Consider the following 13369-nt stretch of genomic DNA (forward strand, 5'->3'; position numbering starts at 1 on the left):
GAGTTGAGGGGCTGGGGTGGGGCAAAGATTCATAATGAAAGCCTTGCGTGATGTTTTGACCTTGGCTTCATTTTCTCCATCTATAAAATAAGGGACTAGGTAATAACTGAGGCCCTTCTAGTTCTGACTGACATTCTACGTTCTATGTCCTAAAGTCCCTCTCAGCTCTGCTAGTCTATGTTCTAATGACCTTCCCAGCTTTAATAGTCTATGATTGGTGTACTAAGGCACCTGCCAAGTTCTAACATCCTTATGACCAGGGGCTGTGGAAATGTTATTGGCTCAGATCCCTATCCCAAATACTGCACACAGGTGGCCAATGTGACAGCGGAAGGTGCAAAGAAGGGGTGTGGGTCTGCGGGACCGGGCCAGAGGGGGCGGGGAGCGGAGAGTGACAATTGCCCTGGAACGACCCCCGCGGGCACCAGCGCTGCTCTCGGGCCTCCGCGGGCCAGTCGCGTCTTGCGGATGTCCCTCAGTTCCCACTGGAGTGGAGGCAGAAGGGGTAGCGCTGAGAGGGGAGGGAAAAGGGAGCCGGGAGGCGGAGGTGTCAGGCCGCGGGTCGCGTGCTGGGTCTCGGTGGCAGGAGCCCGGGTGCGCGAGACCCCGCGCGAGGGGTAGAGGAGCGCATGCGCAGGATCCTGGCGAGCGAGGGAGCCGCGGCGCTAGGAGGGGAGAGCAGAGGAGAGAGGAGAGAGAAGAAGGAGGAGCGGGAGCGAGAGCGAGAGCGGGAGCAGCAGCAGCAGCCGCTGCCTGCCAGGAGGGAGCGAGTCCTTCGCCTGCGCGGACCCAGAGCTGCGGAGCTGCGGAGCTGCTTTTGAGGGAGGGGGAGAGAGCCCGGGGGGGGGTGGGTGGGCCGGGAGACCCCTCCCTCCGGAGCCCGCGGAGGTGCTTTCCACCCGCACCTCATCCCGCCCCATCCCGCCCGGCCTCGGCTTCTGTCCGGCATGAGTCGCTGACCGCCAGCCCGCTCGCCGCCCCCGGCGGGCTCCGAGTGCGCCACCGCCGCCGCCGGGGCGCAGAAGCCCGGAACCCAGCCCGGAGCCAGCCGGGCTGCCAGCCGCCCCCGGAGCCGCGGTAGCGGCAGCAGCAGCAGCAGCAGTAGCATCAGCGGCGGCAGCCCCGGCCCCGGCAGCCGCCCCCGCGCCCAGGGAAACTGTTGATCGGCGCTGAGCCCGCAGGGGAAGCGTCTCCTTCGGCCTGGCCATGTGGACCCCCACCGAGGAGGAAAAATACGGCGTAGGTAGGTGCGGACCCCTCCTCCACCCCTTGTCCCCTGAGCGGGCTCCTGCCGGGGGGGGGGAGGCGGTCAGCGCGAGTGACCCCTCCTCCCCTCTCCCCGGGACTGGAAGGGGGAATCAAGGGGGGGGGGGGTTGATCCCTCCTCCCCTTCCTCGGGATCGGGGGGGGGCAGGGGTGACCCCCTCTTCCCCCACCCACCCGGCGCTGGGGGAGGGGGGTCAGGGGGAGTGACCCCTCCCCACCTCCAGCTGGGAGGAGTGAGGGGGAGGGGCCGAGGAGTGTGCGGGGGAGAGCGGGAGGACGGGAGTATTGTGAGCGGGGGTGGAGAGGGGGTGTCGTGTGTGTGTGTGTGTGTGTGTGTGTGTTTGGGGGCGCGTTGCATGGTTCCCCGGTGCTTGGGAAGGGGAAGAAACAAGGATTGCACTCGTACATATGTAGCTGATGGCAGCAGCCTCAGCCTCAGCAGCCTCAGCATCTCGGAGTCCTGTCATGTGTTGGTACCACGATGTTTGCGTCTGTCACATCTGCAGCCCCCTGGTTCGGTTCTTCAGCCGCCACAGCCCTGACGCTTCTTCTCTTCTCTTCCCCCCCCCCCACTTTCCTCCTCCACTTCCATAGGTTTCCCCCACCCCTTTTTTGGATTCTGGCTCAGGTCGCGGGGCAGCTGCGGCCCTCTAGTTAGAAAGGGGGGGGGGGGGAGATGGACCGGCCGCTGGCTGCGTTTTATTCCAGGCATGGTGCGGTCTGTGTGGCGGAAAATCGTCTGCTGGGGTGGTGGCTCTTGGCATTTTCAGTCCACCGGGATTTCAGAAATCCATTTCAACTATTGCTTTCGGTAGGGAAGCCGGGGTTTCCAAGCGTCCCATCGGGAAACATAATCACACCGTCTCACCGGTTTAATCTATTAATCAGTGCAATTTTTTTCTTCTTTTTCTTCCCCCCATTTTAATCTTCCCTCTGATCATCTTGATGAACGGGACTTTGTGAATCAGAGAAATGGGACTTTAGGGGGCGCAAGTGATGCGGTGCTGACTAAGAGCAGGTGCTTGTTTCCAGGAACAGCAAGAAACATTAGACAGTACACAATGAAATGTGGTTTTTGTACGATGACCATTTTTAAAGTTAGTGAGGCTTTTTAAATTAAGCTGCATTCTCTTGATGGGCAGAGTACTAGCCGTTCATGCAGTGACTGCTGAAAAATTCGCTTGGAGCACTTTTGATGAAGCTTGCCATCGGAATTTTGTCAGAAGAAAAATCAAACTCTTCAATAATATGGTTCTTAGAGTTAGCCTCAATATTTTCTCTTCTTGAGTTTTATAGATTCCTCAACTAGCGATCTTGTTTATTTTGGATTTTAGATATGAAAATAAAGGATTATTGTGCTGACAGTTGGCTGTATACAAAAATTGCAAATATTTGCCAATTTCTTTTCATTCATTTCCTCCTAGAGAAATGTAAATATTTAAAAGGTCTTTTTGAAGAATGTGGCAATGTCGAATTGTGTTAAATGAAACAAGTAATTTTACAATATTTAGACCTCTTTAAAGGGTACAAATAAGAAACAATTAAGATTATGGGCTTCATTTATTCTACAGTCATCATTATTAATAGTTAAGGTTAAATTCGAAAGCTAAAGAATTCTTTCAACATTGCTTTAGGCTAAAAGCACAAATACTATTTTTTAAAATTATAGAGTGTTAAAATTTGTTCTTGTTATGAGAAAGGTAGTGTTATTTCATGTCAGTTATAGAGAAGAATATGATATTGCATTCTTGTAAATTTGTCATATATATTACCTGTCAGCTTTTCTGTTGGAGGCATATTAACATATTGAGGCTACAATCTTATTTTTGGTGCTTCTATTATAGATGAAAAATCTGTTTAAAATGTCTTTCATGCCATATTTCCACAAATTTATATAGATATATGTATATATGTGTGTATCACCTTTTTGCAGCCTGATTTAATTTTTTTTTTTTGCTTAAGTTAAGATGCAGTTAAAATTAGCTTAGAAAACATGAAGTTGACAATGGTAAAGCAAATATTTTGGAAATTTATAATAAGGAGGTATATTGTGATATCATTTTGTAAATTTCCATTATGGCCAAGTGCCATGCTAATACTAATTTTTATTTCATTTTGAGAATTGGAAATGTTCTTATACTGATAGGAAAACCCATGTTTTTAACAGGACACTTACTTTTATTTAAAATGGCAACTTCAGGAAGTTTTTTGGTATGCAATATATCTTAACATAGTTCCAACCAGGAATGGGATTAAAATAAGGGAAAATGCATCTGGAGCTAGAATGGGACCTTTGCTCCACTCTTAGAGCTAAGAAGGCATTGGGGAACTCTGGAGGAAGAAACACAGGGCCAAGATTCAGCTCTAGGCTTTACCCTTTGCCTTGAAGCATCTCCCTGCATACAAAGTAGACATTTTTTGTGAAACAAAAGAGTTGATTGTTTATCAGCTCTAAAACTTGCTCTTGAAACTACTTTTCTCATTTTACTGTGTTTCAAGTAATTAACCACCAATCTTTAATGCTTAAGGGAGTAGATCATACTCCTTTTCTTGCACTGGCACTTCTACTGCTTGTGTAAAGATACTCTTGTACATGAACAGAACATAATGTTATGTAAAGCTATTTAGAAGCTTTCTAACCAGGTGCACTACATGTCTTAAAGCATTTCAATATCTGAGACTGTCTAGAAGGTAGGATAAGGTTATTGATGTTTATTTATTATTCTGAAATTGGAAAACCGCTGCTTCTTTAGATTGGAGTTGCAAAATGCTGACCACACAATGTGTGTTGCTGAAATGTCTATTAAATAAATGAAATGGTTACTTTGAAGATATTCTCTGTGGTCTGGATTTTTAATCTGGGGGTCCATGGAACCTGAAATCTGTGGATAGATTTCAGGGGGTCTCCTGAAGTTGGATGAGAAAATAAGTTACATATTTTTATATCTACTCTTCTCAAGTTGAAATATAGCCCTTCCTTCAAGTATTTAAAAACATTATTTTGAGAAGAGACCCACAGGCCTCACCAGATTGCCAAAGGGGTCTAGGATGCATGCCACCAGACTCAAAGGGGTCCTGTTCTCTGGGGGGGGGGAGGGGAGGGGAATTCTCTTAATCTAAGTACTCTTTTTGCCAAGTAAGTGTTATTCTCACTGTTTTCTTCCAGAAACCTTTCTTTCCTCTGCCCTTTTCTTTTCCCCTATACCCTATCCTAATTTAGTCATTCACTGACTTAACAAATGGCTTATTTCCCAAAGATTCATTTTCTAGTTGACTGGAACTTAAAGGAGATTTTTCTCATGGAAATAACATCAAGAGTTTATTAAATATCTGTTATGTGCAAGGTAATCTATTGGGGGCTAGGGATATAAGGACAATATGAAAAACAGTTCTTACCCTCAAGAAACTTACATTTCATTGGTGAGGAAAATAGAAGTTATACAGATAAGTAAATAATGAGTAATGTGAAGAAACTAAAGCAATCATGAAAGACTTCCTGTAGGAATAGTACCATAATAGTAGAAATAGTACCCAAATTGAACCCTGAAAGAAAATAAGGGTTCAATGAGGCAAAGATGAGTTGAGCCTGAAGACCAAGCATTTGGTATAGATTGTACAAAGGTACAAAAGCAAGAGGTTTAATGTGTGGAATTCAGGGAACAGGCAAATTTGGCTGGAATGTAGAGTATATGGAGGAATGTGAAATAGATCTGGAAAGGTAGGCTGGAGCCATATTGCAAAATGTGAAGGGCTTTAAAAGTCAAGCTGTGGATTTTGTATTTTATTTTAAAGGCGATAGGGAACCACTGGTGATTGTTGAGCATGGGGGTGAGACCTAAATCTTAGGAAGATTATTTTGACAATTCTATGGAGGATGTGTCTATGGTCTCATCAATGAGGGTATTTCTTCTAATGATGCAGATAGAAACCCATCATACTTGTTCCTCTTATGTGAATTTTATCCAGATTGATTTAATGGGATCATGGCATTGCAGGGTTACATACCAGCTGCATTTTTGTTATCTGTTGCTCTTGCTATGTGACCCTGCCTGGGTCCTTCTACCACAAACAGGGAAAATGTTTATGTATCTCAGCATGTGTGAATCCTTGCTAATTTTTCAGCAATTGACTATCTTCTTCAACTTCTCTCTTGAGAATATACAATGTCCAATTTCACATTTGGCCAATTTATCCCCTCCCCCCTTGGATTAAGTATGTCTACGTTCTGAAGGGCTTGTTCAATGTAAATTGTAGTCATAAACCAGCTACTGATATCCTCTTATCTATTTTTAGGTCTTACTTTTGTCCTTGCTGCCCTATATGCCTAGAAAGCCCCCCTTCCTCCCACTTTCTATTTTATATCTTGTAAGAAGGCTCTGGTTCTAAGCAGATTAGGTGAGAAAACTCATCTATTTCTGTAAAACACATGTTTCCTTCCATGATTTCCCTTTAAACCTATCAGTCTAGTATGGCCGAAATAATAACAGTTCACTAACTTTGTATTTTTAGCTTAACAAAATATTTTTTTCCACAAAAATGTTGTTGATTTAGAGGTTCAGTTTTTTTGTTACTGAAAATGACCTTCCATGGTCTTTTGACTCCCTTAATTTCCTTGCTTAGTAGTCAATAAACTCCAGTGTCTCCCTATTACCTCCAGAATTAAATATAAACTCTTATGTTTGGCATTCAGGACCCTTTGCCACCTAACTCCATCCATCTTTTCTCTTCTTTTTGGGGGGGGGCAGGGCAATGAGGGTTAAGTGACTTGCCCAGGGTCACACAGCTAGTAAATGTCAAGTGTCTGAGACTGGATTTGAACTCAGGTCTTCCTGAATCCAAGGCCATTGCTTTATCCACTGCACCACCTAGCTGCCCCCCATCTTTTCTAATCTCATTGCTTGTTAATCTCCTCCATGCACACTCTCCAGGCAGTCTGACCTTCTTGAAGTTTATTATATATGGCACTATAATATACCTCCTACCATCTTTTTAATGGCTGTTCCTTGAACCTGGAATGTATTGCCATCTTACCTATTTCTTCTAGAATCCCTAATTTCTTTCCAGTATTACCTCCCAAAGATTAAACCTGGGGAAAGGGCCAGTACCATCTTCCCTATCAGGCATTTCCTGATCCTCTAGAAACTGGTGCCTTTCCTCTTCCCTCCCTCAAAATCACACTGCATGGTCCCAGGTAAATAGTGTGGTACAGTAGAAGGAACAGTGGCACTAGATTTAGAAGATCTAGATTCAAATCATGCCTTTGACACTTACTACCAGTGTGACCATGGGAAAGTCATTGAGTCTCCCTGGCCCTCAGTTTCCCCATCTGTAAAATGAGTGAATTAGGGTAGATGGCTTCTGAAGTTCCTCTAGTTCTAGATCCTATGATCTATTTTGCCTAGAACATTGAGTAAAATGGGGCACTCCAGAGCTAGCAACTAAGCCCTGCTTAGTTACCAAATAGGAAGAACTTTCTGGGATTACTTGATTCTGTTCATTTATTTTCCCTCTGACATAGCTTTCATTATTTTTCTTATTTTAAAAGGTATGGTCTGAAAAAGAGATTCAATTTCTCTTACAAAAATTTAAGCAGTTTTCCTGCTTGAGAAAAAAATAGTTAAAAGGAAGAGTAAATGGATAGTGGAACTAAACTCTTGAAGCCTGAAGCATTGTGTGCCTAATTCTTCTGGCACTGAATTTATACATCTGTGGATCTTAAGAGCTGCACTGGCCAGACAGTGAACCGGTATTTATTAAAATTATTCCAGGGGAAAACATCTCTGGTAATTTTGAAAAGGAAATAATGGAAGACTTAAAACCTGCACTTTCTAATAAATGTTATTATTAGCAAATGGAGTGGAAAAAATAACAACTTCTCTAATTAAGTATTATACGTAGCTGCCATTATTGTTGAGTCAAGTGTTTTTTACTTCTTCAGATTATAAATTGAGGCTTTCTAAAGGGACTGAGACAATAGAAACCAACGAATTTTTTAGATGTCCAAACCAAGAGATTCAATTGGGAATTAATACCTAAAAATTACAAAGAAAATGACTAGATAGAAAAAAAATTATTAAGTTCTTACTCTGTGTTAGGCACTGTGCTAAATACTGGACATGCAGAAAGAAGAAAACAAGGTGTTCCTTCCTTTCAATTTGAATAGTCAGAGACAAAACATAGAGGAGTGATGGAAAGTGCTGAAGGGTAGGGATAGGAGGCTACTTTTATGGTGGGCTTGGCAGCCAGGGTGGAGGTGGACCAATTAACATAAAGGAGGTGGAGCAAATCAGTGTGGTGACAGAGTAGGTCTGAGGGTGAGCTGTCAGTGGAGAGTTTAGTGATGATGAAGCTGTTAATGGCTCAGTGTCAATTTGGAAAGTGTCTAGTGGAATGCCCCAGGGATCTGTCATTTGCCCTGTGCCATTGAAAAATTATATCCATGACTTAGATGAAAGTATAGGTCAGTCAGTCAGTGACAGCAAGCATTTATTAATTGCCTACTATGTGCCACACACTGTGCTAAGTGCTAGAAATACAGAGAAAGGCAAAAAACAGTCTCCACTCTCAAAGTCTAAATGGGTTGACAGCATGGAAAGAGCTATGTAAAAAAAAGAGTTATACCTGTATCTATAACTACCACTGTATTTATATCTACTTGGGGATAATTGGGGTAGTCTCAGGAGGAAGTCTCTAAAATGAAGGAATACTGGGAAAGGCTTTTTACAGAAGGAGAAACTTTAGCTGAGATCTGAAGGAATTTAGGGAAACCAGGCGGCAGAGATGAAATACTTAACAAATTTCCAGGTGACACAAAACTAGAAGATCCAAAAAGATTTCATCTGACTAGAACTATAAATCCAATAAGAAAGATGCAAACTCTTTCTTTAAGATTCCAAAAAATTAACTTCATAAATATAAGCTGTGGGAAGCATGGCTGGAAATCAGGTAGATTAAAAAAGACTTGAGAGTGTTAGTGTCAAATTATGTCAAATCAACAAACATTTATTAATGCCTATAATGTGCTAGGTATAGTGCTAAGTGCTGATTATACAAAGGCAAAAAACAGCTCCTGCTCCCAAGGACCTCACCCTTTAAGGGAGGAGACAACATACTGTAATGATGGGAATGATACCACCTACTGGAGACTTGCTGTGGGAAAGCTCCGCCATGAGGAAAATGCCTCAGAGGGCAAGGCCTTTGGCTTTTCCTTGGCGTCAGGAAGTGGTGTTTGCTCATGGGTGCTGTCTATCAAGGCTACCAGCCAATCAAATTGAGGAGCCTCCTATTTTCTGGGAGGAGACAGGAAGGAGGAAAGAAGGCCTGTGCGGAGAGCTCTTGCTCTTTTTTGGGTTCCTGACTTGATGGTGGTGGTGGCAGCAGAGGACTTCACAGGAAATTTGAGGAAATATAGGAATGCCAGGCTGTTGGAATTCTGTTCCCAATCTTTTTCTTTCTGTTTTTCAATAAACCCTTAAAAACCTAAACTCGTTTTATCAGTGATTTTAGTCAGTTTCCCCCAAAACTGGGGGAACGGATTAGAATCCACATTTAGAATCTTAAATTACACAATACAAACACTTCATACAAACAGGATAAATTGGAATATATTAACAGATTTATTAAACAGCAAACTCAATATGAGTCATTAGTGTGGTATGGTAGCCAAAAAACTGAATGTAATAATGACCTTGATATACTCTGCCTGGTCAGACCATATCTGGAGTATTGTTTCAGGATGGACTTTGATAAACAGGAGAGCATCCAGAGAAAGGCACCTGTTATGGTGAAGCACCCTTGACATATGGATATTGACCAAATGACCTCAAGATCATAAAGATGGGGAGAGGAGAGGAAACTTCAGGATAATAGCTGTATTCAAATGTTTGAAAGGCATTATTGTGGAAGAGGAATTGAGATTGTTTTGTTTGTTACCAGAGTACAGAAGTGTGGGCAGGGGGAGGGATTTTTTTGTCACATTTAAATTTCATTAGGTAAATAATTGCAAAATCTCGAGTCAGAAAGAATATCAGAGGCTGTTTATTTAGTTTGACTGCCAAGGATCCATTTAAAAGATACCTGACAGGGTATCACCAACTCTCTTGCTTAAGGACCACTGGTGAAGGGTGACCCATCTCCTCTATAAGCAGCTTGTTTTATTATTGGGAAATTTCTAATTATTCAGATGCTTTTCTTTGTATCAAGGTTAGAAAGAAGAAAAGAAGTAAGTAGCTCTCTCATCTTCCCTTCATAACCCAACCCCTCTATGTCTTTACTTATTCTTTCTTCCTTTATTCTAATCTCTGAGGAAGAGCTGGTCTTCTTGCTAAGGTCAACTTTTCTGCTTGTTACCTGTTTCTCCTTTACTGTGTTTCCAGGATCTTTCCTCTTTTCGACATCATTTCCCTATCAGTTGACTCCTTTCCCTGTAATTACAAAATTAGGTTTCTCACATTAAAAAAAAAAACAGAACAAAACAAAACTTTACTTAATCTTGCCATCCCCTTAAACTTCCATCCTGTATCTTTTTTCCCTGTCACTACCATGCTTTTAGAAAGAATTATCTCTATGTATGGATCCCATTTCACAATTTTTGAGATTCCTTCCAATCTAGCTTTCAAATCTACAATTATATTGAAAATGCTTTGCCACAGGTAGATTTCAGAAAAACCTGGAAAGACTTATATGAATTGATGCTGAGCGAAGTGAGCAGAACCAACAGAACATTGTACACAATAACAGCAACATTGTGCAATGATCAACTGCAATAGACTTAGCTCTTCTTAGCAATACAATGATCCAAGACAATTCCAAAAGACTCATCATGATGGAAAATGCTCTCTACATCCAGAAAAAGAACTATAGAGTCTGAAAGCAGATTGAAGCATTTTCATTTTTTTTTGATGATTTTTGTTTTTTCTTTCTTGAGGTTTTTCCTTTTTGTTCTGATTCTTCTTTCACAACATGACTAAAATGGAAATATGTTTAGCATGATTGCCACATGTATAATCTATATCAGATTGCTTGCTGTCTTGGGGAGGGAGGGAGAAAAATTTGGAACTCAAAATCTCACAAAAATGAATGCTGGAAACTATCTTTACATGTAATTGGAAAAATAAAATACTATTAAGAAAAAAACAATAATACAAGAGAAAGGAATAAAAGACATAACCATAGGCAAAGAGAGAGAGAAAAAAGAAAATGTCTTCCTCCTTACTACTCAGGTGATCTTAGACAAGATGCTAAACGCTCTGGGATTCAGTTTCCATGTCTGTAAAATAAAGACATTGTATTAGAGGACCTCTGAAGTCCTATAAAGTGCTAAATCTATGCTGTATTAATCTCTAAAGTTACTAGTAATCTCAACTTCAAATACAGTGGCCTTTTCTCAATCTTTATCCTCCATGACTTTTTTTTTTCATGTCACTTTCTTGGATACTTTATCCTTTCTTGGCTTTTGTGACTGTTCTTTCCTAGTTTTCTCTCTTGCCTATTTGACTATCCTTTATAAATAATGATAGAACATTTATCAAGTATTTATTGTATGTCTGACATTGTGCTAAAGCACGGAGAGTACAAATACAAGCAAAAAAGAAAAGACAGAACATGTAGTGGGGGAAAATAAAAAATAGTAAATTAAAAAACAGAAAAACAAACCCTACCTTCAATAAAGTTACATTCTTCTTAAAAATAAATTTTCATTTATGTCTTGTTTCTTACATCATCTTCAGAGTTATCCCAAATATTCCTCCCCTTCCAACTTCCAATAGAGCCATCCCACATAACAAATAGTGTTTTTTAGAAGGGTAAAAATCAGCACAACTGATCAATACATTGAAAAAGTCTGAAAACATGTGCAATATATTATGCCTGTGTACTTCCTGCCTCCACGATGGAGTGGGTTGGGGCTGTCCTCTCACCTCTCTTCATTTGAGTCCTGCTTGATCTTTATAATTTTGTTACATTCACTTTTGATTTGGGGGTGTGTAGTTGTTTTTTCCATTTATATTATTGTAGTTATTGTATAGAGGCAGCTAGATGGTGGAGTGGATAAAGTGCTGGGCCTAGAATCAGGAAGACCTGAATTCATATCTGTCCTCAGCATTTACTAGCTGTGTGACCCTGGGAAAATCACTTAACCTTGTTTACCTCAGTTTTCTCATCTGTAAAATGAGCGGGACAAAGAAATGGCAAATCACTCTTCTATCTCTGCCAAGAAAACACCAAATGGATACCACTGAAAACCTCAGTGAATTGGATACTACTGAAAAGTGACTGAACAACAACAGTTATTGTGTAGATTGGTGTGGTTTTTTTTGGCTTTGCTTACTCCATTCTGCAAGAGTTAGCATAGATCCTGCCATGCTTCTTTGTAGTCATCACATATATAATTTCTTATAGCATAGTAATATTTCATTACATTCATGTACCACAATTTTTTAGTCATTCCCCAGTGCACAGGTATCTACTTTGTTTCCATTTCTTAGCTATTACAAAATGTGCTGCTATAAATATTTTGGAGTAATATGGGGATTTTCTTTATACAAATGGCTTCCTTGTGGTATCAGCCCAATGACAAAGTCTCTGGCTCAACAAGTGTGAACATTTTAGTCAATTTTTTTTTTTTTTGCATAATTCCAAGTTGCTTTCCAAAATGGATGTTCCATTTCTTAACTCTACTAACAGAGTGCCTGTTATTCCACTATTGCCATGTTTTGACATTTTTCACCAATTTGCAGGGAGTGGGGTAAAATCTCAGGATTATTTTGATTTGCATTTTTCTTATTATTAGTTTATTTGAAACATTCTTTTCTGTGGTTATAGATATTTTGCAATTTTTCTATTGAGAACTGTTTGTTCTTATCCTTTGACCACTTATCCATTGGAGAATAGTTATGCTCTTTCTTTCTATACACACATGTACATACCTCCATCTACATACATATATATATTTATTAATTTTTATATGTCTTAGATACCAAACCCTTATCAGAGAAGTTTGGTGCAAAGATTTTTTTTCCTATTTGACTACTTCCCTTCTTATCTTAGGTGAATTAATTTTGTTTGTGCAGAAGCTTTTCAGTTTCAGGAAATAAAAGTTATCTGTTTTATCTTTTGTAATTGCCTCTATTTCTTGTTTGGTTAAGAATATATCTCCTACATCTAGCTGTAAGAGGCATATGATCTGTTTTTCTTCTAATTGCTTATGGTATGATCTTTAATATCAAGGTCACATGTCTATTTAGAACATATTGTAGAATATGTTATAAAAGTATTCATCTAAGTCTAATTTCTGCCAGACTAATTTCCAGTTTTTTCAGCAGTTTTTGTCAAATGAAGAATTTTTTCCTAGGTAATTTATGTTTTCCATTCTCAAACACCAATTTGTTGAGTTCTACTGTTTCTGATTTTCTCTTGTCTCATCTGTTCCATTGAGCTATTTTTTTTATCAATACCAGATGGTTTTAATGACTGTTGATTTATTAATATGGTTTTGGTCTAAAAGTGCTAATCCCCTTTTTGTCTATACTTCTTTTCATCATTTCCTTTGCTATTCTAGATCTTTTGTTTTTCTAAGTGAATTTTATTATGTCAAATTTTATAAACTATCCCATAGGTTCTTTTATTTATATGGCATTAAAAGTACAAATTAATTTTGGTAGTATTGTCATTTTTATTATATTGGCACAGCCTAGTCATGAACACTGAATATTCCTCCAGCTATTTAAGTTGTTCTTTATTTCTTTAGGGGCATTTTGTAATTGAATCTATACAAGTCTTTTATATCTTTGGTAATTTGATCCCCAGATAGTTTGTGAATTTTGCTGTTATTTGGCATGAGATTTCCCTTTATCTTATTTCTTCTTGTGTTTTGTTATTATTATGTAGAAATATTATTTTGAGAGGATTTATTTTGTAGCCTGAAATTTTGAAGAAGCGATTATATGAATTATATTATGAATTATGATTATTATGATATTATTAGTCTTATGAATTAGCTGATTTCTTAGGATATTTCACATAAACCATCATATTCTTGGTAAATAGTGATAGTGTTGTTTCTTATCTTTACTTATCTTTCTGTTAAAAACTAAATAAAAATAGT

General features: G+C 40.0%; 1 protein-coding gene across 5 annotated transcripts in view; it reads left to right on the top strand.

Annotated features, from left to right (window-relative positions):
* The first annotated feature begins 1121 nt into the window (after positions 1–1121).
* The window catches only part of DOCK3 (dedicator of cytokinesis 3), a 529377-nt gene continuing 517129 nt past the window's right edge, over positions 1122–13369 (top strand). For all 5 annotated transcript variants that reach the window (XM_043985259.1, XM_043985293.1, XM_043985275.1 and 2 more), the window contains exon 1: positions 1122–1243. In XM_043985259.1, the coding sequence (XP_043841194.1) occupies positions 1207–1243 (37 nt within the window). In that variant the 5' untranslated portion in view covers positions 1122–1206. The remainder of the gene's footprint in view (positions 1244–13369) is intronic.

Source organism: Dromiciops gliroides, chromosome 1 (genome assembly GCF_019393635.1).
Source record: "Dromiciops gliroides isolate mDroGli1 chromosome 1, mDroGli1.pri, whole genome shotgun sequence".
Classification (NCBI taxonomy): domain Eukaryota; kingdom Metazoa; phylum Chordata; class Mammalia; order Microbiotheria; family Microbiotheriidae; genus Dromiciops; species Dromiciops gliroides.